The sequence below is a fragment of the Protopterus annectens genome, chromosome 9.part0, assembly GCF_019279795.1.
Source record: "Protopterus annectens isolate FY-2018-M chromosome 9.part0, PAN1.0, whole genome shotgun sequence".
NCBI classification, from domain to species: domain Eukaryota; kingdom Metazoa; phylum Chordata; order Ceratodontiformes; family Protopteridae; genus Protopterus; species Protopterus annectens.
The window spans coordinates 617,436,645-617,457,899 of NC_056743.1; the positions used below are offsets into that span (position 1 = coordinate 617,436,645).

Below are 21,255 nucleotides of genomic sequence, written 5' to 3' on the forward strand. Positions count from 1 at the left end.
TCTCCACTTCCACCTTCTCTCTCAATCACTTCTTTTCTCATTGGGGACACGGGAGGCTGAGAACAAACTTAAGGATGTCAGGCAGATTGTATGCAAGCCTCAAGTTTCTTCTGATCCAAGTAGGTTTTCAGGGAATGCTGCCTACTTCTGAGTCTTAGGGATAAATCCCTGACAAACCCTGCAATCCTCAATGACATGCTCCAGGCCTAAATGAAAAACACAATGGGTATGGATACCTTTGTGATGAATCAGTTTAGCACAAGAACATTTACCTTTCTTAGACCTTGACACACTCCAATATGCAGCCATTCATCTGAATAAATAGAAGTACCCAGGCTATCTGAAATGCACAAATATAACTCCAGTAGGAGATAGTGAAAATGCTAAACTTCTTTTCTGAGCAAGAGCAAACCAAACACCACCTGGACTAGGGGAAAAGTATAAGACTGATGCATACACTGTGAACTTTGGCAAGCAAGATCAGGAAAATGGATCTTCTCCTTGCTGTCCTTGTTGGCTGGATGCCCACCACACCCTTGGGGGGGAGGGGGTGCTGATGTTAGTCCTTGTGAAGTCACAGTAGTCAGGACTACTACATCAATGATCCAAATGAAGAAATAGTAGTTGTGTAAAATCTTACCATAACCATAGATGTCCTTCTCTTGTATGTTTTAGTATTCTTTACATGACGGAATGACTGCTGTAGGTAGTCCCGATGTCCGCCCAGTATACAAAAGCCTTTTACCACTGCAGGGTATGAGGGACATTGCACATGGGTCTATATTAGAACATCGAAGTTTCACAACTTTGAATGTTCGAATATCGACCCCTATTCAACGAACGCTGAAAATAGCGAAGCTGCGGAACACCAAATTTCTTCCTAGGGAAGGAATTCGGTTGGCCGCTCCTGCGGCTTCGCTATGTTCAGCACTGTGGTAGAAAGTTACGAGTCGGGATCAGGTCATTGTGCGATTGTGTGGACGTGAGGGTTAGGGTGCAGGGTAGGTGAGTTAGCGTTAGGGCGCAGGTCAGGTAAGTGTGCGATTGTGTGGACGTTAGGGTTAGGGTGCGGGGTAGGTGAGTTAGCGTTAGGGCGCAGGTCAGGTAAGTGTGAGATTGTGTGGATGTGATGGTTAGGGTGGGTTAGGGTTAGGGCACAGGTGATGTGAGTGTGTGATAGTGACGGACCTTAGGGTTTGGGTTAAGGTAAGTGGATAGCTAGTGGTGTGTGTACAGTTTAGTGTAGGGTTAGATGTAGGATTTTAGGTGTATGTGTGTCGATTGCTGTTTGTCTGGTGTGTTTGTGTTGTGTGTATGTGTGTCGGAACAGCAAATTTTTCCCTTGGAAAAAATTCGCTGTTCTGCATTTTCGATGTTGTCAGCGTTCGCTAAATAGGGGTCGATATTAGAACATCCAATGTTTTAAAAAGTCGATGTTCTAATATAGACCCCAATACACATAGGCCTGCAGATGGCGTAGGCCATAAAAGCGATGTTTGCACATAACAACCTCAGAAATGAAAGCCCACTAAGAACACCAGCTTTAGGAACAAAAGCAGGAGAACATACATCCGCAGAAAAGACATGAACCGGGGGGAAGGTGGGAAGGACAGAATACTGCAACATCGAAGAGAAGGACATCTATGGTTATGGCAAGATTTTACACAACTATTCTAAGTTGCAGAATTCTTTACACGAGGAAGAGTACCACAGATCATGAAAAAGAGAGGGAGGAGGAAGGAGTACAGACGCACTCTAGAAAACTATGAAGAATGGCTCTAGCAAAGACCACTCTGGATCTGGGGATGTCATCCAACTTGCAATGTTTAGTGAAAGTGTAAACAGAAGTCCAAGTGGCTGCTTCTAAGATAGAAGTAGCATCCAAACCCTTGAAAAAAGCATGAGAAGAGGTAACAGCTCTAGTAGGATAAGCCTTAACAGGGGAAGATAGATTATTTTCATGAGAAACATAACAAAAAGAAATGGCCTTAGAAATCCAAGTAGAAATTGTCTTCTTGAAAGCAGGCCTTCCTAGAGCCCTGGGATGAAAAGACACAAAAAGCTGATCAGATTACCTCATAGCCTTAGTTTTATCCAAATAAAATCTGAGTTGTCTATGCACATCCAAGGTATTAGGAACCTCTCACTACGGGACTGTGGAGAGGTTAAAAAGGTGGACAAATTACTAGACTGATTAAGTGACAACTCATAACACTATCCTCCAAGTACAATGTTGCATGGAATCTGTGGCTGCAAGTTCAAAAGGAGCTACAGTGAGTTTTTCCAAGACAATTTAGATACCAAGAGGAGGACCAGGTCTTATGGAAGGCTTAATGTGAAGGATGCCTCTTAAGAAAGGTTTTACCTATAATTTAGAGGCCAATGGAGGAGACAAAGGCAGACAAGGAGAAATGGCTGATAAATGAACTTTAACAGAAGAATAAGACAACCCAGCCTTCAGCAGTTCATACAAGTAGGACAGAACCAAAGGAATGTCCACAGATAATGGATTTAGGTTACGAGACAGACACCAGATAGAAAACCTCTTCCATTTTGATGAGTAGGATTTCCTGGCCTCCTGCAGAACCCTAAGCAGGTTCAGAAAAAAAGGTGTCTGAATGAAAGAAACAAAAATTTATCATCCATAATGTCAGATGCAAAGTTGTCGGATATGGGTGTATGAGAGATCCCTTGTCTTGTGTGAGAAGATCCACCATGTGACATAACTTGTGAACATTGCCCTTGCCTAAATGAAGAAGAAGGAGCCAATGCTGTCTTGGCCAAAAGGGAGTCAGCAGCAAGATTTTTGGCTTGTCCTGCAGAATCTTCAAGCAAGACTTTCTGAATAAGAGGGAAGGAGGGATGCATATAGAAATATCCCCTTCCAGGAAAATGAAAGGGCGTCCACCTTCCAGACCAGAAGACTCTGGCACAAAACTATGGAAGTTGTCTGTTCAAAGGGGAGGCAAACAAATCGACTTGAGGTCTATCCCACCAGGGGAAAATGTCCATAAACACATCCCTGTGAAGCATCCATTCGTGGAATTGAGTCATGGAGCTGATGACTGTGTCTGCCACTACATTCTGATTAGAGGAGATATACACTGCCTGCAGAGTGACCTGGCATTCATCTGCCAGTCCCCATGCCATTACAGCTAGCCTGCACAGAAGATATGATTTCGTACCCCCCCATTTGTTTACATACAAGAGTATGGTGGTGGTATCTGCAAACAGTTTTAGGGGTCCTGGATGTAAAAGAGCATGGAAGGCATGAAGAGCCAACAGAAGAGCACTCATCCTTATTTTGATGTGCTCCTACCTTTGAGGAGACCAAAGGCCTTGAACCTTCAAGCCTGCAAAGGCTGGTCCCCCAACCCATGTATGAGTTGTCTGTGAGCAAGACTTGAGTAGGAAGAGGAGGATGCAAAGGAAGATCTGGGTTTGGTGAAAACTGCTAAATCCACCAATGTAGCTCTCTTTTTAGGCAAGGAAGAAGAGGAAGGGCAAACTCCAATGAGTGCAGATGCTATCTCCAAACTGATTTTAGGAACCACTGAAATTTCCTCATGTGAAGCTTGGCCAGAGGCAACATGGGGATAGCGGATGCCATGAATCCCAACAGCTTGCGAAAATCCCTGGCTGTCAGAGAATGCAAAGAAAGAAGGTTCTGGAAAAAGTTTATTAGAAACAGAACTTTTTGAGGCAGTAGGGAAGCCAACATTAGGTCTGTCTGCATTGTGCACCCCAGGAAGATGTGGTCCTGGGAAGGGTTGAGGAAGGATTTTTTGAAATTTATTGTGAAACTCAACCTTCGCAGAAGGTAAATGATGAAAAGAAGATGCTGTTGCAAATTGTCTGGAAGTGATGCCTGGAGCAACAAGTCGTTGTATACCCTGGATTATGCAGAATGCAATGACAGAAGACAAGCATTTTGCAAATACCCTTGGTGCTGTAGAGAGGCCAAAGGGCAAAGCAGAAAAATGAAAACGTGAGGAAGCATCAGAAAAATGCAGAAATTTCCTGTACAGGGAGTGAATGGGAATGGAAAGGTATGCATCCTTGATATCCAGGGAAGCTAGAAAGGCCTGTGGAAGGATGAGATGAAATAAAGTCTGTAGAGAGAGCATGCTAAAAGTTGGAACATTTAGGAAAGTGTTGAGGTGAGAAAGGTCCAGAATGGGTCTCAAAGTGCCATCTTTCCTGGGTACAAGAAACATCCTGGAACAGAAACCTCTTCCCCTTTGGGGCAGTGGAACTTCTTGCATAGTTCCCTGAGATTTCAACTCCTGAAGCACCTCTAGAAGGAACTGAAGTTGTTCTCATGGTGCCTGAGGAATTCCAATGAAGGGGAGGGAGGGAGAGATTTCCAGACCATGAAGTACCCTTTGTGGATAATGGAAAGGACCCAAGAATCTTGAGTTATGTGTTCCCAGGTTGGGAGAGAGAGAGGGAGAGATGCTGAGCAAGGGCGATTACGGGAGAGGCATGGGCTGTAGTCAGACTACCTGGCTCATCAGGAAAGGGCTGCTTCTGGGAAGGTGATGACTGAGTGGGTTTAGAAGCAGGAGCTTTCCTAGCCATCTGGAAGGAGGAGTGCGAAATTGTTTCCTAATGAAAGCAGTTTTAACAGGATAATTCCTTAGGAATTTAGGAACTAGAGACACAAAAATGTGCCTTAAATCCTGTAACTCTAACTTTCTCCTACACAGACTTAAATAAATTCGCTACAGCCTTACTAAATAAGGCATTACAGTCTAAAGTTGCATCCATTATCTTAATCTTAAAATCATCAGGGAGTGGTTGAGGGCTCAACCAGGAATATCTCCTCAAGACTGAGCCGAATCCAACAGCTCTAGAAAATGCTTCAGATGCATTTAATAGAATGGCGGGCCACCTGAGATGAAGCCCCCAAAACAGAGACTTTACTTCTGAAGCTGGAAGGTCAGAGAGAAACTGAGTAGCCTGAGAAAGAAGGGCCAGGGCATATTTAGTGAAATGGGTTTGGTAGCTCAGGTGTACACCTTTTTCCCCAACATTTCCATAATTCTGCTCTCCTTATCAGACGGGAATAGTGAAGTGGAATGACAGAAGTTTGGATGGATTATCAGCATTCCACAACTGGATCTGCAGAAGGGCATTTGTAAAGGAATCTACAGTCCGCTGGAACTCTGTAACACCTATCTGGCCTTTTAAGGGCATGAGGTTGATGGCTAGTAAAACAAGAGACACAGCAGATGGTGAAGGAGAGTTCATTTGAAGCAAATCATAGTATCTTTTCTACACCTCAGACATCTGAGAGCAGCCCCATTTGAAGTACTCCAGCATCCATGCAATAGTTTCCCCAAATGTGATATCCTCACCAGCAGCCCCAGTGCTATTAGATTATTCCTCAGGGGAAGCGTACTCCAAAGGAGATGTAATCTGGGCAGAGTAAGCCAAAGATTCATCCTCAGAGGAATCCTCTTCATCAGAAAGAATCTGTTCCCTAACCATTCTGTGAGGGGAAGAAGTTAGAGGGAGACCCTGAGGGAGGCCTTAAAGCAACAGAAGCATTAAACAGGTTTTGTGAAAAGGCCTGTCAGTCAGATAATTCCTGAGGAACAGAAACATGTTTAGTTTTCTGTTTCTTTTTAAGGTGGACATCAGGTTTGTGCACAGTGGAGAGGCCCGGTGTAGGCCTACCCTGCTTACCTGCCATCAGAACATCCTCCTGGGCTAAGAAATGTAGGATACTTCAAGGTCCTTCCGAAACAGTGAGCTTGGATCCCCCTGTTCATCCAAAGTGGATGTCTGAAAAACCTCCGAGGACATGCCAGTAGCTGAATCCCTGACCACCTTCAAAGAGGTACCCACCAAGGAACCTTTGTCAGTATCCAAATGGACCTCTGGGCCTTCATCAGCCTCGAAAGGGACGTCCAGAATGGGAGGCGCTTCTTCGCAGGCACAGCAGAAGGCCCAGATGTACCCTCCATAACATCATGTGCTAATCTTTTAAGCCACTGATTTTCAAGGTAGATGCTAAGAGTGGAAAGGCAGCTCCCTAGGGTCTTCGGAACAAATGCCTGACATATAGGGCAAGATTTATGGTCATGTTTAGGTCCTAAGCAGAAAAGGCACTGATTGTGAGTGTCTTTACGCAGGATTTGTCTGCCACATTGGCACTTGCCTTTCTTGGGTGACATGTAACCTCAAACAAAAGCAGTAGGAAAAGGAAAAAAAAAAAAAGAAAATCCCAACGAGGCACTTATCTGAATCTTGTACACCAGCAAATAACTTGGGAGAGCAGACAACGGTGGAAGATGGGGTTCAAACATGTGGCAGAGAAGTTCTGAGGATGGTACATGCGAACGTCGCTGCTATGGCCTACTCTGTCTGCAGGCCTACATGCAATGTTGCTCATACCTTGCAGTGGTAAAAAGGCTTTTGCATACTGGCCAGATGTCGGGACCACCTGCGGCAGTCATTAAGGAATACTCCAACAGAAGAACATCATATAATATTCTGTCCAGGAATGCTGACTCTTCCCGAGTGTAGAGTCAAGTCATATGCAAATTATACAATAACAATTCAAAGGATGAGATGCTAGCATATCTAGTACTAGGCTGTCTGTTGATTTGACCTGGCATACGTCTGTTTCAGTTCACATAATCACTTTGATGTACTCAGACTGGCAGACAAAAATGCAAGTGCGATAAACACATTAATGTCTACATACTTGAGACAAGAGAAGCTGATGCGGTCATACATGACAATGACGTGCACTACAAAACTAAGGAATTCAGAATACTTGGAAATGAGTAGGAATTCAAACATATTGTCCAGTAAACACTATCCCAGTCTATTACAGTCAAATGGAAAGAACTATCTAAACAGCTACAAAATTATTGAAAAACAGCAGCAGCAAAAGCTATTAAGACTGTTATGTCACAATTTCGTAAAACAACAGTACACTAGTGCAGGGACTAATGTCTGTCTCAAGTTCAAATGCAAATGCACAGAAGGATGAGAAGCAAGTTACCTATTTCCACCACATAACTGATGCCTGAAAAATCAGTATATAGTAAAGAAAATGCTTGAAAGGTATCATATGAACCAATAAACTACTGCAGTATCTCACAGAGGGAAGCAGCAGGAGAAAATTAAGAATACAAGTACCATGAGAATGTTTGTTACCTTAAACTGAAGGGAAAGTAGTTGAACCCTCTATGCTACTAACGGGGAAGATTAGAAGATGTACTGCAAGGTTTAAGGACACATGTTCAAGGCATACGATGAAATCCTGGGTAGATGAGCAACCGGGTGGTCACAAACAGTAATAACACAAGAAAATAGGGACTGTGAAAACTTGTGACAGCCAGGAGATGCTCAGTAAGTTGTGTTTATAAATAAAACTATACTACAGAATGATATAACCAAAATGGCAGATCAGATGTCCTACTGAATACTATAGATCTGGAAGTTTACTGAAGAAGGTCAGTTCAATAGTTGATCATAATACTAAAGACTGAAAAGCTGCATTTATTAAAATGCTAGAATGTGCAACAAATGATCCTGTTAGATGGAAAAGTCCACAAAATGTTCAGTTTAAAGTGAATCTGAAATTATTAATTAATACAAGTCAATGTACATTACAGAATTAATTTTAAATACATGCATTCTATAACTAAAAAGATAGGTGTAGTATATGGGTAAAGCAGACTCCCTGTTATCTGGCCTCTCTTTAACCAGCCTCCAAATTTCTGCCATAGCCCTAGCAAAAGACAACAGAGAAGAACACCACTTCCACCTCCTTTGGGCTAAATAATGACATACACTTGAGTTTTAGACTTCATATTCATTATAAAAATTCATACTAATACAAATCCTGTTATTCTAGCTGATTTATAACCTATACATGGTATCTTGTATGCTTTTGCTGATTAACCAGCCATTTGTTTATCCAACCTAAGGTCCAATCCCAGCAAAACCAGATAAGAGGGAGTCTACTGTACATTCTTTTAAATATGCTAATACTTTCTATAGTAAGCTGCATACCATGTGGTAGCTGAAAACTGTCTCATGGAGGTTAGCAACACATATGTAGTATGTAAGTTATTTATGAAGCATCCTGAGAAAAATATACATATTACATTAGCAGAGGCATAGGAATTTGAAACTGGCTTCAATATCTGCTGTCAGCTGCCCAAAGATGGATAAGACTTCAAAGTCCCACATTAAATATAAAGACTTCAAAGCTACAGCAGTCTAAGACCGAATCTGAGCAAGTTCACAACACAAACCAGGTTAATACAGACAGCAAATAACAACCATGAATAACTTGCTCACTGGACAGGTTTCTGTAAGAAATGGTTAAAAGGAAGGAAAACTGATGAATTCCACATTATTTACAACAATCCTGTATGTATTCATTCTCCAGATATCCTGTACATTCCTCAAAAAGCTTACATTCTCTTTTACAAAACAAACTGTGTGGTTTCATTAATGTGGAGTTAAATCTAAAGAACAAAGAGAGTACCATCAACGCTTGCCACCAACAGTAGTATTTTGCATGGCAGTTGTGCATAAAATTAATAAGAAACAAACACTATCAAGTTCAAAAGGTCAAACAAAAGCACAACAGGTTCTTAAAAAAACAAGTCACTACATCTCACTGACAGTTACACAGCCCCAAACAGTAGTGTATTTCAAAAAAGAGCCGACTCAAAACAAAGACTGAACCAGCTGCGGGGCAATGTGAAGACTCTTTCTTGAGAGGACACAGAGGAGTCACAGATGAATAAAACACCTTCTAGATAACCTTAGAGAATCAGCACTATGCCATTCAAGGATGCACAGGGCAGACACTAACAATTAAGGGATTTACACTGTATGTTAACAATAAATAAATTATCAAACTGGGTGAAATGAATGACTAGATGGGAAGGCGGGGGGGCAAAGTGTGTTTCATCTACTTCCAAAATGCATTTTCAGTCTCTCTAATGATCTGCAGCTGTCATTGTGTGCCTGTCTGTCTTGCTGTAAAACAAACAATACACAATCAAAACTTTCCAATAGAATATTCCTTCCTGATGTACACTGGGACACATGAGACAACCTACAAGCCTACCATTGCAAGGTTTGTATGGCCATCAGTTTTTCTAGCAGAAAATAACTAAAAGCTAGATTTCTATTTTCTCGTTGTTTGATTCTGCTACAATAAAATACGAGGCAAAGCCATAGGTTGGCAATTCTACAAGGCACTGAAGTTAAACCAAAGTTATGTCATAACACTTTGCTTCACAATCGACTTCATGACATTATGCTTCATAATAATATACCTCATCACTTAATCTCTTTCAAAACACAACTTACTCCAATGACAAACCCAGCCTGTGGGTTTTCTTTCCTTCCAAAAACAACTTTTCCCTTTAATGATCAGAAAAGTGAAACAAATATAACATTGGTGTGCATCTGGTACAAAAGAGAGGCACATTAAATACCTGTCTAATTGTTTATTGCCTTATATTTGGTTTCTAAGAAACAGGATCAAACAAACATAAGGCTTCAGTATTCATACCAACAGGAAGCTGGCAGAAAGTCAAAATTTTATAACAAACATCTTCTTTTCTCAATACTGCTGTGATCTTTAAAATAACCTGAAATTATGTCAGTTTTCTCTTTCTTAATCTCATACTTATAAGCAGACATGTTTCTCTTCTCTTCTTTTCAGTCACAATCAGTTGGATTTCAGAGATTTTCGAGTACACTAATACCTCACCTGCCTCACAGCAAGACGACAAATAAAACTTTTCTTACCTTCTTTGTAATATCCATAAACAAAATTCTTAGACTAGAGACAATCTATTCTGTAGATAGACACACCGCTTACTCTGACTGAACTTTATTTTTTTAAACATGCAACATTTTATTTCTGGCAAAACACAAATGTCCTGAAAACCTATAAAGTTTCTACACTTATACAACAACTGCAGAAAATAAGGTTTTTAAGCTTGCAGGTTTATCTTTTTTCTTCTGCTTGCTGTTACCCACTGACTTCTGCGAATGTCTGGTATAGGACCAATACCTGTCTTGATATTCTCAGACCTCACCGCAGTTTATCCTCCTCCGTTTACTGCACAAGATGTTATCCTATAACCTGTTTCCTCAGGACTTGTGATTACAGACCCTGTTAATGTTTTTGTTACTTTTTCCTGACCCTTTCCCTCCCTATATTGTTGAGGGGGTAGTAACTCCAGAACAATACTGTGTATTGCAGATAACGGAATTGTACAGTGTACATTGTGTCATGTCACACTGTTTCTGTTGGCTACAGCAACAGATTCTAGGTACAGTACTTGTTATTATCTACTGCATTAATCACACTATGTCAAACAACGGTAACTCAAACTTACTGTTGCATTCCCAAGAGTTTATAATCTCCTTAGTGCAAGTATGTAAAAGTCTGATCCAGGGCTAAGTCCCATCTTATACTCCTCTGTAATGAATTTAGATACCAGACCTTTTGAAAAGTCTAGCTTTTGCAATCTACATAAACTGTTTGATATGTATAGAATACTACAACCTTAGTCATATGCACAATGCCTAAATATCAAAGACAAAATGAACAGGATTAATCTTAGTTTTGGTTAAAATGCTTTTCATAATTTCAAAATTTTGTACAATGAAAAAAAAAATACAAAAGCAGATGTAAGCAAAATGAAACTACACCTGCACACACAGCTGATAAGTTAAACACTAATAAAGTATTAAATATGAAAACTGCTACTTTTAATCTGACCACAGACTGTGTGCACAGGAAATCTGTTCCTCACACATATATCTAGTGAGATATAATTCAGAAGCTGTAAGAAAAAATGATATTGCTTCTGATGACTAGTCTTACACTTGAGCCTCCAAAATTCCTTATCATCTGGAAAGAATACATTCAAGTTAGTGACACTTTGCTATAACCATTCACCACCACCTCCTGTCTCTCACCTCTCCATTAACTGTACTATGCATTAAAACTGTTTTTATTTTTTTTGCTGCTGTCCATGTCAAAACCACAGCTGCTGTGCATTTCATACATCCTAGAAATGGTGTATTGTAGAGACTGAGTTTGACACAAACAGCAGAATGAATATGGTCTTCCTTTTTGATGTTATATAACTCAACGTTTGCATTTGGACCAAATACAAACGTTGTTACCTAGTTTATGAAGGACCCATAACCCATAACAAATAAAATATTGTTTTTCAGTATCGCATCACAGCAAGAACCAATGACTCCTGTGACTGCAGTATCAAACATTTCAGCATTCACATTTTCAAGCATATTCTCTTTTAATAACCAGCTATGTCTATGTGAGTCTATACCAGTCAAGGTGGCTCTGACAGCCAATTAACTCCTCAAGGCTTACTAACTCAGCACTCAGTGTTAGAAAGCTTGGCCTCCTCTTCTTTAAGAGTCTACCTACTTTTTTTTTAGCAAATACAGAATTTAGGATAGTGTATGAAATAAAAAATATTTGAAAAAAAACATGAGTTCTCACTGACATTGAGCTAGAGGTGCACACTTTTTACCATACCCACCAATGCCCTTTCTTCCCAGGTAAAGGATAAAGCACTTGGAGAAACTGATGATACACTGGGAGACTCCAGAGCTTTTGAAACCACCAGTGTAGCAGGATCCCACTTTAAAGAAAGAAGGATTTTCCTTACTAAATGTGCACAGATCATATAATTAATGGCTGGTGGCTGAGACTCAGGATGACTCAAATTTTTACTCTAAATCTTGGAATGTTTTAAAAAAAGAACTTTTTCCTACAGATTACTGGGGTTTAAACATTTAGAAAGCACTCTCTTATAAGCAGAAATCTCTGAAAGCCAAATGTGATTTTCTCCAATGTTACTAATAATTTTAAAATTGTATCTTGACAGGGATGACACGAAGACTAGGAGGAGAATTTATGATGAGGAATAATGAAAAAAGGAGAGATGCTGAACTTTAAAACTAAACTAACCATCAGAAGGAAAAGGGACAAGGATTCCTTATCTCACTGCAATTTTTATAAGACCTTTGAAAGTATCACTGTAGATCCTGAGAGTCTCAGTCTGAACTCTGACCTATGTCGGTCTCGGAAAGGGGTTAACATAAGTACCAAACACTTCTTGCTTCAAGCTAAAAGCATCTTCTCTGCAAACTTCTCACAGTCTGTCCTATGTACAGGAAAAACAAATGCTTCTGGTATGGGGAAAAAAGAGCCTTAGATCCTTACAGTGGTGCAAGATTTCAGACTCTTCACACAATTAAACCTGTGATTCAGGTGCCTTTACTAGCAACAGATCTTCGGTGAGACTGTCATCTGGTCCATCATCTGTACCAATCAAAGTGTTTCTTGATTTTAAACTTTGGCAACAGCATTTGCTGAGGCTTCTCGGATACCAATAACATCAACTTTGATTCTCTGACATTCACAGCTGGCACAAGAGATAAGCTAGCTTCAGACACTGAAGGCAAAGGACATGTCTCAGAATCTGGGTAGGCAACATCTTTTCCTGGTCTTTTTTTATTAAAATGTTATTTTTTCCCTCCAGTTCAACTAAGTCTTTCTTTCTGTATTTATCCTCCAAATAGCTAAGGCTTTTCACAGTTAAAAATCTGGTAACCTGCTTAAACTTTTCAGATCAGTCACTGACGTTGAGATTTGTGCTCAACTTGGTGCTGTGTGTCACCAAATTCAGACTTATTTATGGAGTTGGCCACTTTAATGCAGGTAAATTACACTGAAATAACCTCAGTAAACAAACAACATAGAAAGATTTACAATAATCATCAAAAGGTAGAACAACCTAATCAGAATTGCTTGTGCTGTGTTGAAACTGGGCGTCACTCAAAGCAGTGAGAAGACCTTAAGAGAACATACAGCACAACAAAATATATGCAGTGGTAGTCAAAGGAAAGGAAGATGTCAACATCCCAAATGATGTGGATATTCTACAAAAGGGCCTTACACAAACAGATGCTTGGTGCCAGAGCCATGGGCTCAAGCTCAATGGCAAGAAATGTATAATTATCCCCTTTGGGAAAAAACATGTACCCATGAACTACCACATAGGTGGCAGTACACTAAACACCAAAAGTGTGATAAGAGACTTAGGGACACAGGTGGACAGTGGTCTCACCTTTGATAACCACATTGCCACAACAGGCAGGAAATCCTTCTATGTGGCACACCTCAGTAAGGGCTTTTCATCCAGAAAAAAGGAGGTCATTGTCCCACTGTACTCATCCCTCATTAGACCCATTATAGAATACAACGCCCCATTTGATATGTACCTCTCAAGACATCTGCAACAACTGGAAAGGCCACAGAAATACCTCAGTAAAAGAATCACAGGCCTAAAGCAGATGCCCTATGCTGACTGTCTAAAAAAAACTCCAGCTATACTCTGTCGCATATCGTCTACTCAGAGGCGATCACTGCTTAACATACAAGGCCATGTCAAACCCAGAGCTGCTGGACATGCTACACTTAAAGAAATCCCAATCCCTCAGAGTCACACGCTCGAAGGATCTAAACCTTGTCATCACAATGAACAAAACATGCTGGAGGGATAGGTTCCTGACCCACAGACTCCCCAGACTCTGGAATAGACTGCCCATACATGTCAAGCAGAGCGCCTCTTTGGCCCTCTTCAAAAGGAACCTTGACGACTGGATGGGAGATTCACCCTGGGGATCTTGTCAGTCGCCCTGCTAGACAGGGGTCCAGGGAAGTAAATACTGTGGGAAGAAATAGCCAGGGAATTGTTATGGCTAGGATTGTACAGGCCCTAGGGCCGATAGCCTAGTACCAACCTATGAACATTATTGCGATTTCGGGCTGCATAACATTCAAACTCTTAGCTCAAGAATCAGGGACAAAACCAAAAATAATGGGGGAGCAAAGGCCCAAAACTAGGGACAGATTTTAAAATTGCACCTATAAACTTAGAAAGTTGCTGGAATAACAGGTTTTGCATTGATACATTTTTTGATGATATTAAGTCTAAAACTCAAACATCTGTCATATAGTCACTGCAATCTGAAACAATTTGCAAGAAAACCACACATTTTACAAGGAACATACCAATAATATGAGGCAAAAATCTGGACATTTTGCAAAATATTGGGCAGTTGAGAGGTATGGTATGAAGAACCCAAATGTTATGATTTACTGTTAAATTGATTCTTCCTGATGATTTAGCTTTATCCAAGTCAGTAAGTGGTGCACCCAAAACCAACTCCTACTACTACAGAGTATTAGGAGAAAAATATGTGAAGAAACAAAAACAGTTAAGAAACTGCAGAAGAGGTCCCAGTCAGTTCAATGACAGGAGTCTTTTCATCACATTGTACCAATAAATGTTAATTTTTCTATCAGGTTGTACACTGCTTTCATACTTCTTTTCTTTCCCTTCCCAGTACTTTCAGTGAAATGGAATCATGCATTCATAAACATGTTTCTTAAATTAATTTTTATGAAGGAAAAAGGGAAAACAGCGTTCTGAGTTTTAAATATTTTAGTATCAAGAAAATATAAAAAAGTGAACAAGAATACAAGAGCTAAAAATAAAATAGCTTAAAATACACTTACATTCCGCAAAAAGTGGGATTCTGCCACTCAGGAGAATCACTTAAACAGACTGATGCAATCAAAAGTTCACAATGAGAAAAGTAGTTTCAAAAGATGTTCCTTTAATTAACAAAAAGTCTCTTGAAGCAATTAACTATCCAGAAAACCATACATTATTCATTTTTAAGGTCAGCTCCAGCAAAGGAGGAGAAATGTTAACTAAAAGTGAAAGGAAGAACACCTCACAACACTACATAAAATAATGAAAATAGCCCACTGTACGAAAGCACCGAAACGTAACCCCCCCCCCAAAAAAAAAAACACACACACACAATGTTCACGTTAGCTTTTTCTGACAGGCAAAAATAAGTAGCGAAGCTTAAACCATCTTTCAAAATGTAGCACTCACTTGCCAGTGTGAGTGACAGTTCAAATTCACAAAAGGGATTAATTATTTTTGCTGCTTGTCAGCTGGGGAACAAGTACTGTCAGCCATTACCTATCTTAATGGTTACGTCAACCATTGTGATAATTGTATTGGTCTTGTATAACTGTACTCTGTAGGAGTTCTCTTGAAGGAAAGTGGATTATTTCATATGGGAAAAATAATTAGAATGTGCCACATGACAAATATTCCCCCTGTACTGCTATTTTCACTTTTTTTGTCTTATGCGAGCCTTCTGATGGTCATTCCTACCTGAATCTGGTTTCAACTGTTTCTTCCTTCTCTGGCACATCATCTGCCTCCCTTTCTGCCTGATGGCTCTGTTTGAACGCGAGCAGATGTCTCCCAATACGTGAACCGTCAGTTTCCTGAGAGAAGGCTTCTGACTTCCTTTCTGTAAGACTGAGAGAAAGAAAAAATAACACAAAAGTCAGTAAATCTAAGCAGTCCCAAAGGCACTATATGGTACACTGAAAACCTTCAAAAAATCAGCTGATACTTTATGATGCAACATCTGTTTATTTATCTAAGCAATAATCCACAACTGTGCATGGGTATATCAGGATTTACCCATTGTCGGCATGGTTCGATCATAAGGGCAAAGCCTTTATCTATATCTGTTAACTGCTGGATGAGCTGGGCCCAAAGATAATTTCATTCACTAGCAGCAGTCAAAAACAACATAGACGTACATTTAAGGTAAACTAATACAACATAAAAGCAAATGTGCAAAAGTAAAACTGGTATAGATGGTCTGATTTAAAGGTTGGTAGTTATGGTTAAATAGTCACAATATGAATATAGAACTATACAAAAGTAACTATAATATTCCAATAATACAACAGTCTTAACCAGAGTCATCTTATACTGCAAAAGTAATATATCTGGACTTGAACATGTACAAAGAAGGCTTTGGCGGATTCTTTTGTCCCTACTTTCCTGCCTGAATTTATGACAATGCAAACAAAAATAAATAAATGTCAGGCATGAGATGCCAATTTACAATATAAACAAAACACAACAGTACAACAAAATATAAGCAGATGACATGCAAACAACTCCACAGTGACAAATGTAAATGATTCAACTCTCTATATAATCAGCTGGTCCTTATCAAATTGTTGAAACCTTCATCAACCTGATGGCCAAAAGTGTGTCATAACAAAAGATACTACGGTGAGACAGACACTTAAGAATTCCTGTAACTAATGGGAAATATGGCTTCCCTTCTGACTTTCTGATATCATTTAGGCTTGCCATGTACTACCCATACTACCTAGACATATCCAAGGCATGCAGTAGTTTTTGTAAATTGCATTTTTGTATGTGTGGAAGAATACCCATAGATAAATATACTAACTCAATTAAAAAGTTAATATCATTTTAGTCAAAAAGTATTTACCTTTACACACGGATTATTTTGTTCTCACCACATCTGTCTGCCATAAGCAATGTTTCAAAGCCCTACCTTGATTATCTGCTTCATCTTCCCTTAACTTGTCTAATTTATCCCTACAGAGGGATGTCCCAAAAATGGAAACTCTGAGTAAACAGTTGGGGGAAAGAGTGCAGACAGTAGACCAAGGTGTCCCAGAAGGGTTCCACCCTAACAGCTGAGAAGGACTTTTTTGCTATGCACTACTCACTGCCCCAATTCAGTTCCCAAAGTGCATTAAATGTTCACAAGCTTCTGGAGTAGCATCATAGGATCATTATCATCTGGTTCTTAAGATCTAGCAATGACCCTTAGACTGTACTGTTACTAGATTTTTCCTACTATTATTGTGGAATGTAAAATTTCAATTCTAATTCACTGTTAATGACTCAGATTGTACAGTTGCTAGATTTTATTATTATTGTAGAATGTATATATTTTTTTACAATACAATGCTGCATAAAGCTGTATGACTTTTTTACTTTGTATGTGTACATGCTAATATGTTTACCATTGTTACTGGAGATTTTCTTCATGGGCCCCCACTGAAAATAAGCTCTTTTTAGGCCCAGTGAACCTCCCCAGTCATCAAACTGAAATAAATAAATAAATAAAATAAAATAAATGAATCCCTGAAACCCTTCTCGGATCTGACCTGGCACAACTAATGCTCTACCTTCAACCTCCTTTAAACCTTCCCCATCCCATAATCTACACTGGTAGCATCTCTCCTCAGATCTTGTTTGCCACCATACTTTAAGCATGTCTTCTGGTGCAGCTAAGTAAGTGCTTAGCCTTCCTAATATTGGGATTTAATTATTCTTATAATGCGGTTCATTTTTGATACAGAAAATTTAATAGCTATGTACAGCTCCTTTTAGCTTCTGTTTTTTTTCTTCTTTTTATAACAAGAAGTTATGTACTCACCATAACGTTCGATGTATATAGTCCATCTCGCCTCACATTCTTACCCGTGGGTTCAGAGCTGAATGTCTGCTCCGACTCGGCCGATTTTTATTAGCTCAGAGTCTTCTCATTGGCTGGGCTAAGAGGGTATCCCAAGATGCACTGCTCCCTATCCCCAGATCTAGTTTGCTGCAAAACAATGTACACCCTACATACACACCTCACATGCATATAAAGACAGTCACTCAGGAAAAGGACTCATCAGGTGACAACCTGTACTCTAAATCTTATGCTCCAAATCCTCCAGGCAGGGGGAAGGTGGGAGGGTAAGTAAGAATGTGAGGCGAGATGGACTACATACATTGAACGTTATGGTGAGTACATAACTTCTTGATGTTATGTAATCCTATCTCACCTACTTTCTTACCCGTGGGACAGCGTCCCTAGCACCTACATCCTGGGTGGCTCATAGGAAAATACTCCTGAGAACTGTGGAGCCAAAGGAAGATCTGCCCCTGGAAACCACGTCCATTTGTAATGAGAGACAAAGGTGTGGGGAGAAGCCCAAGTAGCTGCAGCACAAATATCATCCATTGACAATCTAGCTTGAAAGGCTGTGGATGTGGAAACAGCCCGCGTAGAATGTGCCTTGACTGGAAATGGCAAATTCTTGTCTCCTGCCTGATAGATAAAAGAGATGCAACTGGCTATCCATCTAGAAAGCGTAACCTTGGATACTGAAGAATCCAGTCGGTTCTCTGAAAAGGACACAAAGAGTTGGTCAGACTCCCAGATATCCTTTGTCCGGAGTAGATAGAAGCGTAATTGTCTATGCACATCCAATTGGTGAAATCTAAATTCTGCCTTGTTAGAGAAGTGGGGAAAGAATACTGGCAGCTCAATGGACTGATTAATGTTAGACACAGAAGCCACTTTGGGAAGAAACGATGGGTTTGGTCTAAGAGAGACCCTATCTCTGTGAAAGATTAGATATGAGGGCTTGATGGATAGGGCTTGAATTTCCGAGACCCGCCAAGCTGAAGTGATTGCTATTAAAAAGGCTGTTTTCCATGTTAAGAATTTTAACTCACAGGTAGCTGCAGGCTCGAAAGGTGGCAGTGTGAGTGCTTGAAGAACAAAATTGAGGTCCCAGGGCATGACGGGTTCTGACACTGGGGGGCGAAGTAACAGGGTACACTTTTAGGAATGCTTTGCATAGTCTGTGGGCCATAAGACTAAGTTAATTCGCTACGTGGAAATTAGATATTGCCGCCAGTTGGACTTTGATGGTGGCTGATGCGGATCCCCGATAGAAAAGCATTGACAAGAATTCCAAAACTGAATCTATCGGAGCTGTATCAGGGTCGATACCTCTAGAATGAGCCTAGATGGAAAACCTTTTCCATTTGCTAGAGTAAATCTTCCTAGTGGATGGCTTATGGGAAGACAAAATATGGACCACCTCCGGTGAAAAATTATGACGTCTGACTAGCGATGGAAGTGGAGTAGCCAGGCCGTCAACCGGAGAGTCTTCAGAGAGGGATGGAACTGTCCCGACATGTGTGTCAGCAAATCTGGTAGAGGGTCCAGAATCCAAGGAGTGTCCACAACGTATGGTTGAAGAAAGGGAAACCATACTTGATGAGGCCAATGTGGGGCAATCGGAATCATTCTGCTTCCCAAGGATTGAGCTTCCTGAATCACCCTCAAGAGAAGGGGAAACAGAGGGAAAGCATAAAGCAGACCGGAGGGCCAATCGTGAACCAGAGCATCCCTGGGTGACTCCCCCTGTGGGGGGATCAGCGTGAAGTAGTTGCTGCATTTCGCATTGAGAGGGTTGGCAAACAGGTTGCAGCAAGGCTGACCCCATCTGCTGAAGATTCACTCTGCAACCAGGCAATTCAGGGACCACTCGTAAGGCACAAGTATTGCTCTGCTTAGCCTGTCCGCTATCACGTTGGATTTCGCCGGAAAGTGCATTGCCACCAGGAACCGTTGGGAAGCTATTGCCCAATTCCACACTCGCATGGCCTCTCTGCATAGGGGGTATGATCGTGTCCCCCCTTGCTTGTTGAGATACCACACTAGTGGCATGTTGTCTGAGTGTATCGCAATAGTCCCTAGAGGAAAAACTTCCTGAAGTGCCAGCAACGCAAGAAGCACTGCTCTCATCTCTAGGACATTTATATGCGAATGTATCTCATGTTCTTGCCACGTGCCTTGGACTGTCCTGCCGAGATAATGCCCCCTCCACCCCATCTGGGAGGTGTCCGTGGTCACCGTGGCAACAGGGACGGGAGGAACGAAGGGCTTTCCTCCATTGAAATTGCTGGTGCACAGCCACCAATGGAGATCCTGCTTGCACCTGTCTTGTGTTTAAGATGGGATGAGATAGTGGGAGTCTTTGTAGAGACCATTGAACAAAGAGGAGCCACTGAAGAATTCTCATGTCTAATCTCGCTAAAGGGACTAGCATGATAGTGGCCGTCATGGTCCCTAGGAGTTGTAGAACCACTCTTGCCTGCGCTTGTCTGAGTGGCATCAGTATATGAATTTGTCATTGCAATACCAAGATCCTTTCTTGTGGTAGGAATGCTCGCATTAGAATGGTGTCCAGCTCTGCTCCTATAAAGGTGACACGCTGTGAGGGCAATAAGGCAGATTTTTCCCAGTTTATCGTTATGCCCAATTGGTGACAGACTGATGGTAGCTTCCTTTGTTTGAACAAGTTGATGCCTGGCGGGGGAGGTAAGGTGCCAGTCCAGGTACGGAAACACCTGGAATCCTTGACATCTCAAGTGAGCCATCACCACTGCCATGCATTTGAACACCCTGGGGGCTGTAGTGAGACCAAAGGGCAGGGCTCGAAACTGGAAGTGACTGACTCCCAGCCGGAAGCGTAGGCGACTCCTGGATGCTTTGTCCATTTTGATATAGTAATAAGCATCCTTGAGAGCGATGGAGCACATCCAAACTTCCTCTCCCAACAATGGGAGAATTGACTGTAAAGTGACCATACGGAACTTGGACTTGTGTACATAATTGCTGAGCTGACTGAGATCTAGTATTTGTCTCAGGTCCCCTGTTCTTTTTGGCACCAAAAAGAATCTTGAGTAAGTCCCTAATCCGATTTGGTCTGAGGGGACTGGTTGGATGGCTCCTTTTTCCAGCAGCTGAGACACCTCTGAGGCTGCTTGATCCCTTTGACTGGGTGGAACGTCTGGGATTTTTCTTACTGGCGGGGGTGTATTGAAGAGAATGGGATGAGGTAACCTCCGGAAACTATCCTTAGTACCCATTGGTGCTGGGTGATGCTCTCCCAAGCTTCCGGGTATAAGGAAATTCGACCCCCGACTGGGTCCGGATAAGCGCAGTCGGGCACACCCTCAGGAATGAGAGTATGGAGAGCCACGAAAGGAGTCACGGTCTCCGGAATTGCGGGGGCCCCCTCTGCCTCTGGGGCGACATCTCCCTGAGTAACCCCCCTCCCCTGCCTCTGGAGGGGGGGTTCACCTTGTACGGCAGGGAAAAACCTCTGTGATTTTTTTAACCACATCTCCCCTCCCCCGCTGAGCCTTGGGATAAGGCCTAGAAGGAAGGAAAAAATGGACCCTACAGCAGACAGGGTCTTTCTCTCTTGCTCGCACCTGGTGAGTGTGTCTTCCACTTTGGTCCCAAACAAGGAGGAACCATCAAAAGGGGCATCAGTGAAGGAAGACTTGAAGGCCTCCGCGAAGTGACACAGGCGTAGCCAGGCTTGCCTTCTAAGGGTGAACCCTGAGCTCACCTCCCTGCTCACTCCTTCGGCCGCATATGAGATAAGCCGCATGGACGAGTTAGTGATGGAAGTGAGGGTAGAAACCTGTGCATTAA

The 21,255-nt window shown here is 41.4% G+C and overlaps 1 protein-coding gene across 1 annotated transcript in view; it reads right to left on the reverse strand.

The window, feature by feature from the left end:
• The window catches only part of LOC122811369 (cyclic AMP-dependent transcription factor ATF-6 beta-like), a 1,192,927-nt gene that overhangs the window by 534,420 nt on the left and 637,252 nt on the right, over positions 1 to 21,255 (reverse strand). The window contains exon 10 of the mRNA XM_044083167.1: positions 15,294 to 15,443. Within this exon, the coding sequence (XP_043939102.1) occupies positions 15,294 to 15,443 (150 nt within the window). The remainder of the gene's footprint in view (positions 1 to 15,293; positions 15,444 to 21,255) is intronic.